The 18,480-nt window shown below is 48.4% G+C and overlaps 1 protein-coding gene across 2 annotated transcripts in view; it reads left to right on the forward strand.

The window, feature by feature from the left end:
- The window catches only part of LOC135040430 (tubulin alpha-8 chain), a 159,328-nt gene that overhangs the window by 15,115 nt on the left and 125,733 nt on the right, over positions 1–18,480 (forward strand). For both annotated transcript variants that reach the window (XM_063954820.1, XM_063954819.1), the window contains exon 2: positions 12,329–12,412. In XM_063954820.1, coding sequence (XP_063810890.1) covers positions 12,344–12,412 — 69 coding nt within the window. In that variant the 5' untranslated portion in view covers positions 12,329–12,343. The remainder of the gene's footprint in view (positions 1–12,328; positions 12,413–18,480) is intronic.

Raw genomic sequence — 18,480 nt, forward strand, 5'->3', positions numbered from 1 at the left:
CCTCAATTTCTCCCTAAGGTGGTTTCAGCTTTTCACTTAAACCAGCCTATTGTGGTGCCTGCGGCTACTAGGGACTTGGAGGATTCCAAGTTGCTGGGTGTAGTCGGGGCCCTGAAAATATGTTTCCAGGACGGCTGGAGTCAGAAAATCTGATTCGCTGTTTATCCTGTATGCACCCAACAAGCTGGGTGCTCCTGCTTCTAAGCAGACGATTGCTCGTTGGATTTGTAGTACAATTCAGCTTGCACATTCTGTGGCAGGCCTGCCACAGCCAAAATCTGTAAAAGCCCATTCCACACGGAAAGTGGGCTCATCTTGGGCGGCTGCCCGAGAGGTCTCGGCTTTACAACTTTGCCGAGCAGCTACTTGGTCAGGGGCAAACACGTTTGCTAAATTCTACAAATTTGATACCCTGGCTGAGGAGGACCTGGAGTTCTCTCATTTGGTGCTGCAGAGTCATCCGCACTCTCCCGCCCGTTTGGGAGCTTTGGTATAATCCCCATGGTCCTTACGGAGTCCCCAGCATCCACTTAGGACGTTAGAGAAAATAAGAATTTACTTACCGATAATTCTATTTCTCGTAGTCCGTAGTGGATGCTGGGCGCCCATCCCAAGTGCGGATTGTCTGCAATACTGGTACATAGTTATTGTTACCAAAAAATCGGGTTATTGCTGTAGTGAGCCATCTTTTCTAGAGGCTCCTCTGTTATCATGCTGTTAACTGGGTTTAGATCACAAGTTATATGGTGTGATTGGTGTGGCTGGTATGAGTCTTACCCGGGATTCAAAATCCTTCCCTATTGTGTGTACGCTCGTCCGGGCACAGTATCCTAACTGAGGCTTGGAGGAGGGTCATAGGGGGAGGAGCCAGTGCACACCAGGTAGTTCTAAAGCTTTACTTTTGTACCCAGTCTCCTGCGGAGCCGCTATTCCCCATGGTCCTTACAGAGTCCCCAGCATCCACTACGGACTACGAGAAATAGAATTATCGGTAAGTAAATTCTTTTCTCTAACGTCCTAAGTGGATGCTGGGGACTCCGTAAGGACCATGGGGAATAGCGGTTCCGCAGGAGACTGGGCACATCTAAAGAAAGCTTTAGGACTATCTGGTCTGCACTGGCTCCTCCCCCTATGACCCTCCTCCAAGCCTCAGTTAGATCTCTGTGCCCGAACGAGAAGGGTGCACACTAGGGGCTCTCCTGAGCTTCTTAGTGAAAGTTTTAGTTTAGGTTTTTTATTTTCAGTGAGACCTGCTGGCAACAGGCTCACTGCATCGAGGGACTAAGGGGAGAAGAAGCGAACTCACCTGCGTGCAGAGTGGATTGGGCTTCTTAGGCTACTGGACATTAGCTCCAGAGGGACGATCACAGGCCCAGCTTGGATGGGTCCCAGAGCCGCGCCGCCGGCCCCCTTACAGAGCCAGAAGGCAGAAGAGGTCCGGAAAATCGGCGGCAGAAGACGTCCTGTCTTCAACAAGGTAGCGCACAGCACTGCAGCTGTGCGCCATTGCTCTCAGCACACTTCACACTCCGGTCACTGAGGGTGCAGGGCGCTGGGGGGGGGCGCCCTGAGACGCAATAAAAACACCTTGGATGGCAAAAAAATGCATCACATATAGCTCCTGGGCTATATGGATGCATTTAACCCCTGCCAGAATACATAAAAAAAGGGAGATAGGCTCCGCCCCCTTATCGGCGGCCTTATCTCCTCCGCACACTGGCGCCATTTTCCCTCACAGCTCCGTTGGAGGGAAGCTCCCTGGCTCTCCCCTGCAGTCACTACACTACAGAAAGGGTTAAAAAAGAGAGGGGGGCACTAAGTAGGCGCAGTATTAACTATACAGCAGCTATAAGGGGAAAAACACTTATATAAGGTTATCCCTGTATATATATAGCGCTCTGGTGTGTGCTGGCAAACTCTCCCTCTGTCTCCCCAAAGGGCTAGTTGGGTCCTGTCCTCTATCAGCGCATTCCCTGTGTGTGCTGTATGTCGGTACTTTTGTGTCGACATGTATGAGGAGAAAAATGATGTGGAGACGGAGCAGATTGCCTGTAATAGTGATGTCACCCCCTAGGGGGTCGACACCTGAGTGGATGAACTGTTGGAAGAAATTACGTAACAGTGTCAGCTCTGTATAAAAGACAGTGGTTGACATGAGACAGCCGGCTACTCAGCTTGTGCCTGTCCAGACGTCTCATAGGCCGTCAGGGGCTCTAAAGCGCCCGTTACCTCAGATGGCAGATATAGACGCCGACACGGATACTGACTCCAGTGTCGACGGTGAAGAGACAAATGTGACTTCCAGTAGGGCCACACGTTACATGATTGAGGCAATGAAAAATGTTTTACACATTTCTGATAATACGAGTACCACCAAAAAGGGGTATTATGTTCGGTGAGGAAAAACTACCTGTAGTTTTCCTGAATCTGAGAAATTAAATGAGGTGTGTGATGATGCGTGGTTTTCCCCCCGATAACAACTGATAATTTCTGAAATGTTATTGGCATTATATCCTTTCCCGCCAGAGGTTAGGGTGCGTTGGGAAACACCCCCTAGGGTGGATAAAGCGCTCACACGCTTGTAAGGGCTCTACCCTCTCCTGAGATGGCCGCCCTTAAGGATCCTGCTGATAGAAAGCAGGAGGGTATCCTAAAATGTATTTACACACATACTGGTGTTATACTGCGACCAGCAATCGCCTCAGCCTGGATGTGCAGTGCTGGGTTGGCGTGGTCGGATTCCCTGACTGAAAATATTGATACCCTAGATAGGGACAGTATATTTTTGCCTATAGAGCATTTAAAAGATGCATTTCTATATATGCGTGATGCACAGCGGAATATTTGCCGACTGGCATCAAGTCTAAGTGCGTTGTCCATTTCTACCAGTAGAGGGTTATGGACACGTCAGTGGTCAGGTGATGCGTATTCCAAACGGCATTTGGAAGTATTGCCTTATTAAGGGGAGGAGTTATTTGGGGTCGGTCTTTCAGACCTGGTGGCCACGGCAACAGCTGGGAAATCCACGTTTGTACCCCAGGTCGCCTCTCAACATGAGAAGACGCCGTATTATCAGGCGCAGTCTTTTCGTGGACAAGCGGGCAAAAGGTTCCTCATTTCTGCCCCGTGACAGGGAGAGGAAAAAGGCTGCAGAAATCAGCCAGTTCCCAGGAACAGAAACCCTCTCCCGCCTCTGCCAAGCCCTCAGTATACGCTGGGGCTTTACAAGCAGAATCAGGCACGGTGGGGGGCCCGTCTCAATGAATTTCAGCGCGCAGTGGGCTCACTCGCAAGTAGACCCCTGGATCCTTCAGGTGATATCTCAGGGGTACAAATTAGAATTCGAGACGTCTCCCCCTCGCCGTTTCCTAAAGTCGGCTTTACCGATGTCTCCTTCTGACAGGGAGACAGTTTTGGAAGCCATTCACAAGCTGTATTCCCAGCAGGTGATAATCAAGATACCCCTCCTGCAACAGGGAACGGGGTATTATTCCACACTGTTGTGGTACCGAAGCCGGACGGCTCGGTGAGACCGATTCTAAATCTAAAATCTTTGAACACTTACATACAGAGGTTCAAATTCAAGATTGAGTCACTCAGAGCAGTGATTGCGAACCTGGAAGAAGGGGACTACATGATGTCTCGGGACATCAAGGATGCTTACCTTCATGTCAAAATTTACCCTTCTCACCAAGGGTACCTCTGGTTTATGGTACAGAACTGTCACTATCAGTTCAGACGCTGCCGTATGGATGGTCCACGGCACCCCGGGTCTTTACCAAGGTAATGGCCGAAATGATGATATTCCTTCGAAGGAAGGGAATTTTAGTTATCCCTTACTTGGACAATTCCCTGATAAGGGTAAGATCCAGGGAACAGTTGGAGGTCGGTGTAGCACTATCTCAGGTAGTGTTGCGGCAGCACGATTGGATTCTCAATATTCCAAAATCGCAGCTGGTTCCGACGACTTGTCTTCTGTTCCTAGGGATGATCCTGGACACAGTCCAGAAAAAGGTGTTTCTCCCGGAGGAGAAAGCCAGGGAGTTATCCGAGCTAGTCAGGAACCTCCTAAAACCGAGCCAAGTCTCAGTGCATCAATGCACAAGGGTTCTGGGTAAAATGGTGGCTTCCTACGAAGCAATCCCATTCGGCAGATTCCACGCAAGAACTTTCCAGTGGGACCTGCTGGACAAATGGTCCGGGTCGCATCTTCAGATGCATCAGCGGATAACCCTGTCACCAAGGACAAGGGTGTCCCTCCTGTGGTGGTTGCAGAGTGCTCATCTTCTAGAGGGCCGCAGATTCGGCATTCAGGACTGGGTCCTGGTGACCACGGATGCCAGCCTGCGAGGCTGGGGAGCAGTCACACAGGGAAGGAATATCCAGGGCTTATGGTCAAGCCTGGAGACATCACTTCACATAAATATCCTGAAGCTAAGGGACATTTACAATGCTCTAAGCTTAGCAAGACCTCTGCTTCAAGGTCAGCCGGTGTTGATCCAGTCGGACAACATCACGGCAGTCACCCACGTAAACAGACAGGGTGGCACAAGAAGCAGGAGGGCAATGGCAGAAGCTGCAAGGATTCTTCGCTGGGCGGAAAATCATGTGATAGCACTGTCGGCAGTATTCATTCCGGGAGTGGACAACTGGGAAGCAGACTTCCTCAGCACGACCTCCACCCGGGAGAGTGGGGACTTCATCCAGAAGTCTTCCACATGATTATAAACCGTTGGGAAAAACTCGACAGGTATTGCGCCAGGTCCAGGGACCCTCAGGCAATAGCTGTAGACGCTCTGGTAACACCGTGGGTGTACCAGTCAGGGTATGTGTTCCCTCCTCTGCCTCTCATACCCAAGGTACTGAGATTGATAAGATGGAGAGGAGTAGGCACTATATTCGTGGCTCCGGATTGGCCAAGAAGGACTTGGTAACCGGAACTTCAAGAGATGCTCACGGAGGATCCGTGGCCTCTACCTCTAAGAAGGGACCTGCTCCAGCAAGGACCCTGTCTGTTCCAAGACTTACCGCGGCTGCTTTTGACGGCATGGCGGTTGAACGCCGGATCCTGAAGGAAAAAAGGCATTCCGGATGAAGTCATCCCTATCCTGATCAAAGCCAGGAAGGATGTAACCGCAAAAACATTATCACCGCAATTGGCGAAAATATGTTGCGTGGTGCGAGGCCAGTAAGGCCCGACGGAGGAAATTCAACTGGGTCGATTCCTACATTTCCTGCAAACAGGAATGTCTATGGGCCTGAAATTGGGGTCCATTAAGGTTCAAATTTCGGCCCTGTCCATTTTCTTCCAAAAAGAACTAGCTTCAGTCCCTGAAGTTCAGACGTTTGTAAAAGGGGTTCTGCATATACAGCCTCCTTTTGTGCCTCCAGTGGCACTTTGGGATCTTAATGTAGTTTTGGGTTCCAAAAGTCACACTGGTTTGAACCACTTAAATCTGTGGAGTTAAAATATCTCACATGGAAAGTGGTCATGCTGTTGGCCCTGGCCTGGGCCAGGCGCGTGTCAGAATTGGCGGCTTTATCCTGAAAAAGCCCTTATCTGATTTTCCATTCGGACAGGGCGGAATTGAGGACTCGTCCTCAGTTTCTCCCTAAGGTGGTTTCAGCGTTTCACCTGAACCAACCTATTTGTGGTGCCTGCGGCTACTAGGGACTTGGAGGACTCCAAGTTGCTAGACGTTGTCAGGGCCCTGAAAATATGTTTCCAGGACGGCTGGAGTCAGGAAATCTGACTCGCTGTTTATCCTGTATGCACCCAACAAGCTGGGTGCTCCTGCTTCTAAGCAGACTATTGCTCGTTGGATTTGTAGTACAATTCAGCTTGCACATTCTGTTGCAGGCCTGCCACAGCCAAAAATCTGTAAATGCCCACTCCACAAGGAAGGTGGGCTCATCTTGGGCGGCTGCCCGAGGGGTCTCGGCTTTACAACTTTGCCGAGCAGCTACTTGGTCAGGAGCAAATACGTTTGTAAAATTCTACAAAATTGATATCCTGGCTGAGGAGGACCTGGAGTTCTCTCATTTGGTGCTGCAGAGTCATCCGCACTCTCCCGCCCGTTTGGGAGCTTTGGTATAATCCCCATGGTCCTTACGGAGTCCCCAGCATCCACTTAGGACGTTAGAGAAAATAAGAATTTTCTTACCGATAATTCTATTTCTCATAGTCCGTAGTGGATGCTGGGCGCCCATCCGAAGTGCGGATTGTCTGCAATACTGGTACATAGTTATTGTTACCAAAAAATCGGGTTATTGCTGTAGTGAGCCATCTTTTCTAGAGGCTCCTCTGTTATCATGCTGTTAACTGGGTTCAGATCACAAGTTGTACGGTGTGATTGGTGTGGCTGGTATGAGTCTTACCCGGGATTCAAAATCCTTCCTTATTGTGTACGCTCGTCCGGGCACAGTATCCTAACTGAGGCTTGGAGGAGGGTCATAGGGGAGGAGCCAGTGCACACCAGATAGTCCTAAAGCTTTCTTTAGATGTGCCCAGTCTCCTGCGGAGCCGCTATTCCCCATGGTCCTTACGGAGTCCCCAGCATCCACTACGGACTATGAGAAATAGAATTATCGGTAAGTAAATTCTTATTATATATAGAATATAAAAAGCAGCTATAGGGGACATAACTCAGTTAGTTCCTGCATTATATAGCGCTCTGGTGTGTGCTGGCATACTCTCACTCTGTCCCCCCAAAGGGCTTTTGTGGGTCCTGTCCTATTCGGAGCATTCCTTGTGTGTGTGCGGTGTGTCGGTACGGCTGTGTCGACATGTTTGATGAGGATAATGATGTGGAGGCGGAGCAGATGCCTTTAGAAGGGATGTCACCCCCTGCGGGCAGACACCTGAGTGGATGGGCTTATGGAAAGTAATGAGTGCACGTATAGACTCCTTATATAAGAAAATCGACGACATGCCAAATGTGGGACAGCCGACTTCTCAGCTCGTGCCTGCCCAGGCGTCGCATTGGTCGTCAGGGGCTCTAAAACGCCTGCTACCTCAAGCAGACCCAGATGTCGACACTGATACTGACACCAGTGTCGACGACGATGAGTCTAACCTGATGCCCACTAAGGCCATTCACTGGATGATTGAGGCAATGAAAGAAGTGTTACACATTTCTGATATAAATACAGGTACCACTAAAAAGGGTATTATGTTTGGGGAGAAAAAAACTACCCGTAGTTTTTCCCCCATCAGATGAATTAAATGAAGTGTGTGAAGAAGCGTGGGCTTTCCCTGATAAAAATTGGTAATTCCTAAGAAGGTACTAATGGCGTTCCCTTTCCCGCCAGAGGATAGGTCACGTTGGGAAACACCTCCTAGGGTGGATAAAGCGCTCACACGTTTGTCTAAAAAGGTGGCACTACCGTCTCCGGATACGGCCGCCCTCAAGGAACCTGCTGATAGAAAGCAGGAGGCGATCCTGAAGTCTGTATATACACACACAGGCATTATACTTAGGCCAGCTATTGCGTCAGCTTGGATGTGCAGTGCTGCCGCTGCGTGGTCGGATAAACTGTCAGAAAATATTGACACATTAGACAGAGACACGATCCTGTTAACCATAGACCATATCAAAGACTCAGTCTTATATATGAGAGATGCACAAAGGGAAATCTGCCGACTGGCATCTAAAGTAAGTGCATTGTCCATTTCTGCTAGGAGAGGCTTATGGACTCGCCAGTGGACAGGAGATGCAGATTCAAAAAAGCACATGGAAGTGTTACCATATAAGGGTGAGGAATTATTTGGGGATGGTCTCTCGGACCTAGTTTCCACAGCAACGTCTGGGAAGTCAGCATTTTTACCCCATGTCCCCTCACAGCCTAAGAAGGCGCCGTTTTATCAGGTTCAGTCCTTTCGGACCCAGAAAAACAGGCGTGGAAAAGGCGGGTCCTTTCTGTCCAGAGGCAGAGGTAGGGGAAAAAGGCTGCAACAAACAGCAGGTTCCCAGGAGCAAAAGTCCTCCCCCGCTTCTTCTTCCAAGTCCGCCGCATGATGGTGGGGCTCCACAGGCTGATCCAGGTACGGTGGGGGGTCGCCTCAAAAATTTCAGCGATCAGTGGGTTTGCTCACAGGTGGATCCCTGGATCCTGCAAATAGTATCTCAGGGGTACAAGCTGGAATTCGTGGCGTCCCCACCCCACCGGTTCCTAAAATCTGCCTTGCCGATTGCTCCCTCAGACAGGGAGGCGGTGCTAGCGGCAATTCACAAGCTGTATTCCCAGCAGGTGATAATCAAGGTACCCCTGCTTCAACAAGGCCGGGGTTATTATTCCACACTATTTGTGGTACCGAAACCGAACGGTTCGGTGAGACCCATTCTAAATTTGAAATCCTTGAACACGTACATAAAGAAATTCAAGTTCAAGATGGAATCGCTCAGGGCGGTTATTGCAAGCCTGGACGAGGGGGATTGCATGGTATCCCTGGACATCAAGGATGCTTACTTGCATGTCCCCATTTACCATCCTCACCAGGAGTACCTCAGATTTGTGGTACAGGATTGCCATTACCAATTCCAGACGCTGCCGTTTGGACTGTCCACGGCACCGAGGGTATTTACCAAGGTTATGGCGGAAATGATGATACTCCTTCGAAGAAAGGGAGTTTTAATTATCCCGTACTTGGACGATCTCCTAATAAAAGCGAGGTCCAAGGAACAGTTGTTGGTGGGAGTAGCACTATCTCAGGAGGTGCTGCACCAGCACGGCTGGATTCTGAATATCCCAAAGTCACAGCTGGTTCCGACGACACGGCTACTGTTCCTGGGTATGATTCTGGATACAGTCCAGAAGAAAGTGTTTCTCCCGGAGGAGAAAGCCAGGGAGTTGTCATCTCTAGTCAGAGACCTCCTGAAACCAAAACAGGTATCTGTGCATCGCTGCACACGGGTCCTGGGAAAGATGGTAGCTTCTTACGAAGCAATTCCCTTCGGCAGGTTCCATGCCAGAATCTTTCAGTGGGACCTCTTGGACCAGTGGTCCGGATCGCATCTTCAGATGCATCGCTTAATAACCCTGTCTCCAAGAACCAGGGTGTCTCTTCTGTGGTGGCTGCAGAGTGCCCATCTTCTAGAGGGCCGCAGGTTCGGAATACAGGACTGGGTCCTGGTGACCACGGATGCCAGCCTTCGAGGCTGGGGGGCAGTCATACAGGGAAGAAACTTCCAAGGACTATGGTCGAGTCAGGAGACTTCCCTTCACATAAATATTCTGGAACTAAGGGCCATCTACAATGCCCTAAGTCGAGCAAAAGCCCTGCTCCTACACCAGCCGGTGCTGATCCAGTCAGACAACATCACGGCAGTCGCCCATGTAAATCGACAGGGCGGCACAAGAAGCAGGATGGCGATGGCAGAAGCCACAAAAATTCTCCGATGGGCGGAGAATCATGTGCTAGCACTGTCAGCAGTGTTCATTCCGGGAGTGGACAACTGGGAAGCAGACTTCCTCAGCAGACACGACCTCCACCCGGGGGAGTGGGGACTTCACCCAGAAGTCTTCCAGATGCTGGTAAACCGTTGGGAAAAACCACAGGTGGACATGATGGCGTCCCGTCTCAACAAAAAGTTAAAAAGATATTGCGCCAGGTCAAGGGACCCTCAGGCGATAGCTGTGGACGCTCTAGTGACACCGTGGGTGTACCAGTCGGTTTATGTGTTCCCTCCTCTGCCTCTCATTCCAAAGGTATTGAGAATAATAAGAAAGCGAGGAGTAAACACAATTCTCGTGGTTCCGGATTGGCCAAGACGAGCGTGGTACCCGGAACTTCAAGAGATGCTCTCAGAGGACCCGTGGCCTCTACCGCTCAGACAGGACCTGATACAGCAGGGGCCCTGTCTGTTCCAAGACTTACCGCGGCTGCGTTTGACGGCATGGCGGTTGAACACCGGATCCTAAAGGAAAAGGGTATTCCGGAAGAAGTCATTCCTACGCTTATTAAGGCCAGGAAAGATGTTACGGCAACGCATTATCACCGCATATGGCGAAAATATGTTGCATGGTGCGAGGCCAATAAGGCCCCAACAGAGGAATTTCAACTAGGTCGATTTCTGCATTTCCTGCAAGCAGGAGTGGATATGGGCCTAAAACTAGGCTCTATTAAAGTACAGATCTCGGCTCTGTCGATTTTCTTTCAAAAAGAACTAGCTTCAGTACCTGAAGTTCAGACTTTTGTAAAAGGAGTGCTGCATATTCAGCCCCCGTTTGTGCCTCCAGTGGCACCTTGGGATCTCAACGTGATGTTGAGTTTCTTAAAATCACATTGGTTTGAGCCACTAAAAACCGTGGATCTGAAATATCTCACGTGGAAAGTGGTCATGTTATTAGCCTTGGCTTCAGCCAGGCGAGTGTCAGAATTGGCGGCTTTATCATATAAAAGCCCTTATCTGATTTTCCATATGGATAGGGCTGAGTTGAGGACTCGTCCCCAATTTCTCCCTAAGGTGGTGTCAGCGTTTCACCTGAACCAGCCTATTGTGGTGCCGGCGGCTACTAGTGAATTGGAGGACTCCAAGTTGCTAGACATTGTCAGGGCCCTGAAAATATATGTTTCCAGGACGGCTGGAGTCAGAAAATCTGACTCGCTGTTTATCCTGTATGCACCCAACAAGCTGGGTGCTCCTGCTTCTAAGCAGTCTATTGCTCGCTGGATTTGTAGTACAATTCAGCTTGCACATTCTGTGGCAGGCATACCACAGCCAAAATCTGTAAATGCCCATTCCACAAGGAAGGTGGGCTCATCTTGGGCGGCTGCCCGAGGGGTCTCTGCTTTACAACTTTGCCGAGCAGCTACTTGGTCAGGGGCAAACACGTTTGCAAAATTCTACAAATTTGATACCCTAGCTGAGGAGGACCTGGAGTTCTCTCATTCGGTGCTACAGAGTCATCCGCACTCTCCCGCCCGTTTGGGAGCTTTGGTATAATCCCCATGGTCCTTACGGAGTTCCCAGTATCCACTAGGACGTTAGAGAAAATAAGAATTTACTCACCGGTAATTCTATTTCTCGTAGTCCGTAGTGGATGCTGGGCGCCCATCCCAAGTGCGGATTGTCTGCAATACTTGTAAATAGTTATTGTTAACTAAAGGGTTATTGTTGAGCCATCTGTTGAGAGGCTCAGTTGTTTTCATACTGTCAAACTGGATATAGTATCACGAGTTGTACGGTGTGATTGGTGTGGCTGGTAAGAGTCTTACCCGGGATTCTAAATCCTTCCTTATTATGTCAGCTCGTCCGGTCACGGTGTCCTAACTGAGGCTTGGAGGAGGGTCATAGTGGGAGGAGCCAGTGCACACCAGGTAGTCATAAATCTTTCTAGAGTGCCCAGCCTCCTTCGGAGCCCGCTATTCCCCATGGTCCTTACGGAGTGCCCAGCATCCACTACGGACTACGAGAAATAGAATTACTGGTGAGTAAATTCTTATTTTTTTTCCTTTTTTTGAATTTTTTCATACTTAACGATCCACGTGGACTACGATTGGAACGGTAAAGTGTGCCGAGCGAAGCGGTAGCGGAGCGAAGGCACCATGCCCGAAGCATGGCGAGCGGACGCGGTGCACTAATTTGGGATCCCGGTCACTCTACGAAGAAAACGACACAAAAAATAATAATCCTCATGTCGACCTTTAGACCTGTCGACCTAGCACATGTCGACCTAGAAACCCTGTCGACCTTCCATCCATGTCGACCTAGTGACTATCGACCTATAGTGGTCGACCTAAGCATTGTCGACCTAGACACTGTCGATTTGATGAACCACACCCGGATGGGACACCCCCCGGAGCGGTTTTACTATCTCCACAATGGCTGAGATTGCTGCAGGGATCCGGTCCAACGTTCCGCACCCCGCGGTAAAAAGTTACATTGGCTTTGAAGTCTATGATTAATGCATGTTTCCTCTCCGCTCTATTTTATCGCTGATACTGCTGACGGCCTGTTCAGTATCATAGTGATACTAACAAATATGCTGCCAGTGTATAACATAACCTCATCTGTGGCGTCTGCCACTCTGGTGCTGGTCAGCTTGCTGCTGTGTGATGCTCATGCACAGTGTCCATCAGCGCTTTGCAATTCTACCCGGCAGGGAGTCCGCAATGCCTGGAATTGCTGGTAATGGATATTGTACCAATATAGACTCCAGATGGTGCAAGTGTCACAGTGACGCAAGCTGAGATTACTGATATTTGTTAAATACTGAACAGAGGACATAATTAGTGAGTGCTAAAATGTGTCCTTAAATAGAGCCCAAAGTCTAAAATAATGATATGATATAATAATACACTTTATTTTTCATTCTTTTTCTGTAGCTCCTTTTGCCTTCAATGAAGAAGAAATCCTCCTTGGCTGAGGGTTCGCATCCAGATTGTGAGCTGCTTGTTGATCACTGGCTGGTACATGATATGTTCACTTTTGACAATGTTGGATTCACCAAGGATGTGGGAAGTGTAAAGTTCCTGGTCTGTGCAGACTGTGAGGTGGGACCTATTGGCTGGCACAGTCTGGAGGAGAAGAGTAACTTTTATGTAGCATTGGAACGAGTTCGGCATGAGTGAGGAGCACAAGCGCTATTCTAGAGTCACATGGGAACAGCAAATAAAACCAGACTGACATACAACCTTTTGATTTGATTGGTGTTACCAGCACTTTACATCGGTGCCAAGCTAGTCTTATAAACACTTTTACATTTCCAGTGTTGTAAACAATCATGTAATGTGGTTGTCTACTTTGTGTTTTATGCTTATGTATTCTGAGGGTTGAAGGTTAAACGGGCTCTGCACTCTGTTCTATTGTCATTGTGGAGATTTCATGCCAGCTTTTTGCTGGACACTTACCCCAGCATTACCTTTACAGTGGCAATGTTATGTCCTTTGTAACCATATGAGGAGAGTTGCTTGTTCTGTATCCATTAATGTTGTTCATGCCCCAGCTCTGTGTAGTGCCCCTTATGCAATCCAACCACAAACACAACCTCATTTTTACAAGAGTTTTGAGTGGAAAACTGGTGAGTGACTGACTATTTGTGTTTATTTGTAATTGGTGGACTTAATAAACCTATTCATAAGCAATGTCCATAGGTGAATTGGTTATTTAAGACAAAAATATAAAACTAGCAGAGGCAACTATGGATAAAAATGCCTCGTTGTCTGCTTCACATCAGGGTTCAGTGTTTGGTGTAGTTACATCTGTGACTGGAAACTGGAATTGCTATAACTATTGCATTACAAGTCATTTACTTAAAAAAATAAAAACTGAAAGAAAACCGCTAAAGCATATTTTAATTTTGATGGGCAAAATGTTAGACGTGATCTGTAGCGATACATTACGTTCTCATCTTGCACTTAAATATTAAAATTTCTCTTACATCCTAGAGGATGCTGGGGTCCACATTAGTACCATGGGGTATAGACGGGTCCCTTGGGAGCCATGGGCACTTTAAGAGTTTAATAGTGTGGGCTGGCCCCTCCTAACAGACCCAGTTTAGAAAATGTGCCCGGTGGAGCCGGTCACAGCTAGGGGAGTTCCTAGGAGTTCTTTTAGTGTGTTTTTTTTTTTTTTTTTTTACTTTTTATTAAGAGTTAGGCACAGGGAGGCTGCTGGCAACAGCCTCCCTGCTTCGTGGGACTTAGGGGGGGAGTAGGATCCAACCCTCTGAGGTTAATGGCCCCTATCTCTGCTGACAGGACACTGAGCTCCTGAGGGTGTCGATCGCAAGCCCCCGAGGCGACCACTCGCTGCCGCAGCCCTGCCGCCACTCCCTAACAGAGCCAGAAGACGTCGGTGGCGAGTTGGACGCCGGCGCCCCAACAAGCGGGGAGCCGGTGAGAATGGGAGCTTCAGAGTGGGAGCGCAGCGCTGATGCTGTGCTCCGGAGGGCTAAGAGGTACTGTGGTGGGGCGCCCTAGGCCAGCGCAATACCCTACAGACTGGTCATCTAAGCTATCAGGGACTCTGTACTGCTGCTAGCATGTGATACCTCAGTCCATTATAATCCTTACAAGTGCGTGAAGATGCGCCATTTTAGGGGGCAGAGCTTCTCCTCAGAGCGGATCCAGCACTCACCAGCGCCTCTTTCTCCCTACAGATCAGAGACGCTGACAGAGAGCGCTGACCCTCCACATAACTCCAGCTATCCTGTGCGGTACCAGAGGGTTATAGAGGGGGGGGAGGAGGGCGGGGGGGAGTGTTTATTCTAGTGCTGGGCAAGATAACGCGTTATTAACTCCATAAGGCAATAACGGCGATAATATTGTTAACGCCGCTGCGCCGGAAGCAGTAGCGGAAGAAGCCGCTGGAAGCAGTAATTCATCTAACCCCCTTGATGGAGAAGCCGCTGGATGCCACCGGAGAAGAGGAAGCCACCGGATGCCGCCGGAGATGAGGAAGCAGCCAGCCGCCATAACCTCTTGAGACTGAGACATCTTCACAATATCTCTGTGAGTACTGGCTTTTATACAGGGCCCTAGCAAAGGCATAGGATTCCCTTATAGCTGCTCTTTAGCATTTAGTTTTTAGTTAGATAGGTAGCGATTAACTTAGAAGTTCTAACTAAGTTACCCAGCTCCGGCCAGCGCGCGCTACGGGATCCCACTCACCCAGTCCCACCTCGGCGCAGCTCCCGCTTGTGTTCTAAGTTAGAACACAAGCGGGAGCTGCGCCGCGGTGGGACTGGGTGAATGGGATCCCGTAGCGCGCGCTGGCCGGAACTGGGTAACTTAGTTACGCGCGGCTGAGGAGAAACCTCGGTCGCGTGGGATGCAGCGCGCAGGGCAGCCCTTCTCTTCTCCGGCGGGCGCCGCTGTGGGACTGGATGAGAATGGTCCCGCAGCGTGCGCGCTGGCCGGCGCGCAAGTATCAGAGACAGCGCAGGAAGCACTTCTCACCGGCGGCTATTCACTGGTTCTATCAACGCCGCTGTGGGACTGGATGTGACTGGTTTATGTACACTGGGGCTGATATTGCTTATATTAACAGGAGAGTTAGTGGATGGGATTGAAAGTTTGGGCCTCCTTCGTTCATTAAGGTCTCCCTGCTGAGCTATTATACTCCCTTTTATTGCTGGGGTGCCTAATCTGCTATTAAAAAAAAAAAAAAAAAAAAAAAAAAAAAAAAATGTAAATACATTTTATTTTATTTATTTCAAAATGTTTTCACAGAAAACGGAGAAAGGAACCGCAATCTTACTTGGACATTTTCATTTTAAATCTCTACCAGATGGCACAGTTGATAAAACCAAAGTTATTTGTAAACACTGCAAAGCTGAATTTTCTTATCACCGGAGTACTTCGAGTCTGAAGTATCACTTAAATGCAATACACACCGTTGATGCCAGCAACTCACCCACTCAAACAAACAGTGGAGGCAAGCTTCGGCAGACTACATTGGATACAGCGTATGGGAGAAGTATAGATAAACAAAAGCAAGAAAAGCTAACAAATAACATAGCGAAGTGGATAGCTACAAACTGCAGGCCAATTAGTATTGTCGAAGATGTCGGTCTGAGGAATGTTCTTAGGATCGCAACGAATGACAGCACGTATGAGCCTCCCTCAAGACGCACCATCACAAGAAGAATACATGACTTGTATGAAAATGAGAGGACTACAATAGCGATGGCGTTACAATGTGCACCACATGTTGCTCTCACTGGAGATTACTGGACATTGCTGGGTAACCATAATTACCTCGGAGTTACAGTGCATTATGTTGATGAACACTGGGAGCTACATTCACATGCTCTGACTGTAATGAAAACAGAAGAGAGACATTTTGCTGAAACGTGCGCTGAACATTTTATTCATGTTGCACAGGAGTGGAACATTTCAGATAAAGTCAGCACACTTAGCACAGATAGTGCAAGAAATATGATTGCTGCTGCAAGACACCTGCCTTTTGAACATGTCCCCTGCACTGCGCACAGTCTCCAGCGTTCTGTCACAGTATCTCTGCAGAACAGTGCATTTGACAATGTCCTGGCCAAATGCAGAAAAGTTGTAGGCCACTTTAAACACAGTCCAGCAAGTGCTGCAGAATTACAAAAACAACAAATTCAACATAGACAAAACATGGAGTCGCTTATACAAGATATTCCAACCAGATGGAACTCGACTCTGGACATGATAAAAAGTGTCTGTAGAAATGAACAGCCACTGAGGGATGTCCTCACCACACACAACACCAAGATTGCCATGCCAACTACAGCTGAAATGGACAAACTGCAGAGGTTGGAAACGCTACTTGAGCCCTGCAGGTATATTTTCCATACTTCATATATTTCATTTTTCCACTGTCCTGTCTGTAAAAAATATAGCATGAATGGGATGTAGTTAGGTAGGTTTAGGCACTTACTGGTGGTGGGTAGGAAGCAGGGAGGGTTAGGGTTAGTAGGGAGCAGGGAGGGTTAGGGTTAGTAGGGAGCAGGGAGGGTTAGGGTTTGGCTGCATGGAGGGAGAGTTAGGGTTAGGCAGCACCAGCAGACTTTTAGAGTTAGGCACTATGCAGGGAGGGTTAGTATTCTTACCGGGGACTTTTGGGTATCTGGATTCCAGGATGCCGCTGTCGGTCTTCTGACCACCAGCATTCTCCCGTACCCAAAGAAATGGATTTGATTTTTTTTTTGCTGTTGCAGGTATGTGACTGAACTTCTGGGAGGAGAAAAGTATGTTTCATGCTCTGTGGGTTCTGCCTGCTTTTTGCCATCTCTCTCGGGTCATGGAGAGCTCAGATGATGACCCTGCCTACGTGGTCAAATTTAAGTCTACATTCAGAACAGACCTGGAAACACGCAAAGAAAATGCCAACATTGCATATCTGAAGATTGCTACCGCATTGGACCCTAGATTCAAGGACCTCAAGTGTATACCCAGAGCTGAGAGGGGTGAGGTGTGAGCCTTAGTCACCAACTTACTAAAGGAACAGAGGTTTGTTGCAGAGAAACCTGTGGAAGCAGCAACATCAGAGCCACCAAATAAAAAGTTAGCCCTATTGGCTGCTTCATCAGAGTCTGATTCTGAACAGGAGGAAGATTAAGTTGAGAACAGTGTGCGTCAATTCAGAGCGGAGCCCACCATCAGTACAGAGTCCTGTCCATTAGAGTGGTGGTCCAAACATGCAGGCTGGCCTCCATTGCACAGAAGTACTTGGCCACACCTGCAACATCAGTACCCTGTGAAAGGTTGTTTTCTCTTGCTGGTCATATTGTACAGAAGAAGAGAGTTTCTTTATCATCTGAAAATGTAAATAACCTTGTGTGTCTTGGCAACTGGCTTGGTGCAGAGCAGTAAATAGGTTACACACCTAAAATATATCTGTCCAATCTGGTGGGAACAAAAATCTGGGAAAGAAAACAGATTTAGATTCTCAGAAAACATATTTTATTTTTAATTTTTAACGTTTTTTAAATGCTACTGTGTTAAGGGAAAACTGCAAACCAAATGTTTTTGCAGTGGTGTTTAATGTTATTGCACTGTTGTTCATATAGAAGTACTAAAAGTGCGCAATACACCACTTTTGAATTCATTATTGACTTTAGTCGGCTAACAATATGAAATCGCATGAAATCCTGCGATTAATTGCGATTAAAAATTTTAATCGTTGCCTAGCACTAGTTTATTCACATTTAGGACTGGGTAGTCTGTTAAGGTTACTCAGTCAGCGCCAGGCTTTTATTATATAACTGCCTACTGGGGCGCTGTGTGTGCTGGCTTCTTAACTCTGTGTCTCACTGAAGGTACTTGGGGGAAACTGTGTCTGACATTTTCCTGTGTATGTGTATGAAATATCTCACATTGCCATGTCTAGGGACTCTGTGTCTTGTGCTGCAGAGGATGTATCTTCTCCAGAAGAGTCTATTCCTTGTACTTAGGAATGCAATATACTGTCTCAGCCTCCTGAAACCTTACCCCAGTGGGTGGCTTCTATTAAGGGAATGATATCCCAGGTTTCTCTTACGTCCTAGAGGATGCTGGGGACTCCAAAAGGACCATGGATTATAAACGGGATCCGCAGGAGACATGGGCACACTATAAGACTTTGAATGGGTGTGAACTGGCTCCTCCCTCTATGCCTCTCCTCCAGACCTCAGTTAGATTCTGTGCCCAGAGAGACTGGACACACACTAGGGGAGCTCTCCTGAGTTTCTCTGAAAAAAAATTCTGTTAGGTTTTTTTATTTTCAGGGAGACCTGCTGGCTACAGGCTCCCTGCTTCGTGGGAGTGAGGTGAAAGAAGTCAGACCTACTTCTTCTGAGTTAAAGGCTCTGCTTCTTAGGCTACTGGACACCATTAGCTCCAGAGGGTTCGATCACTTGGTGCGCCTAGCTGCTTGTTCCCGGAGCCGCGCCGTCAACCCCCTCACAGAAGCCAGAAGAAAGAAGACTTCGGTAACGAGGTACAGCGCATACTTCCAACGGCACTCGCAGGGCGCAGGGGGGGCGCCCTGGGCAGCTTGTTACTGAGGCTAT

This window comes from Pseudophryne corroboree, chromosome 2 (genome assembly GCF_028390025.1).
Source record: "Pseudophryne corroboree isolate aPseCor3 chromosome 2, aPseCor3.hap2, whole genome shotgun sequence".
In the NCBI taxonomy this organism is placed as follows: Eukaryota; Metazoa; Chordata; class Amphibia; order Anura; family Myobatrachidae; genus Pseudophryne; species Pseudophryne corroboree.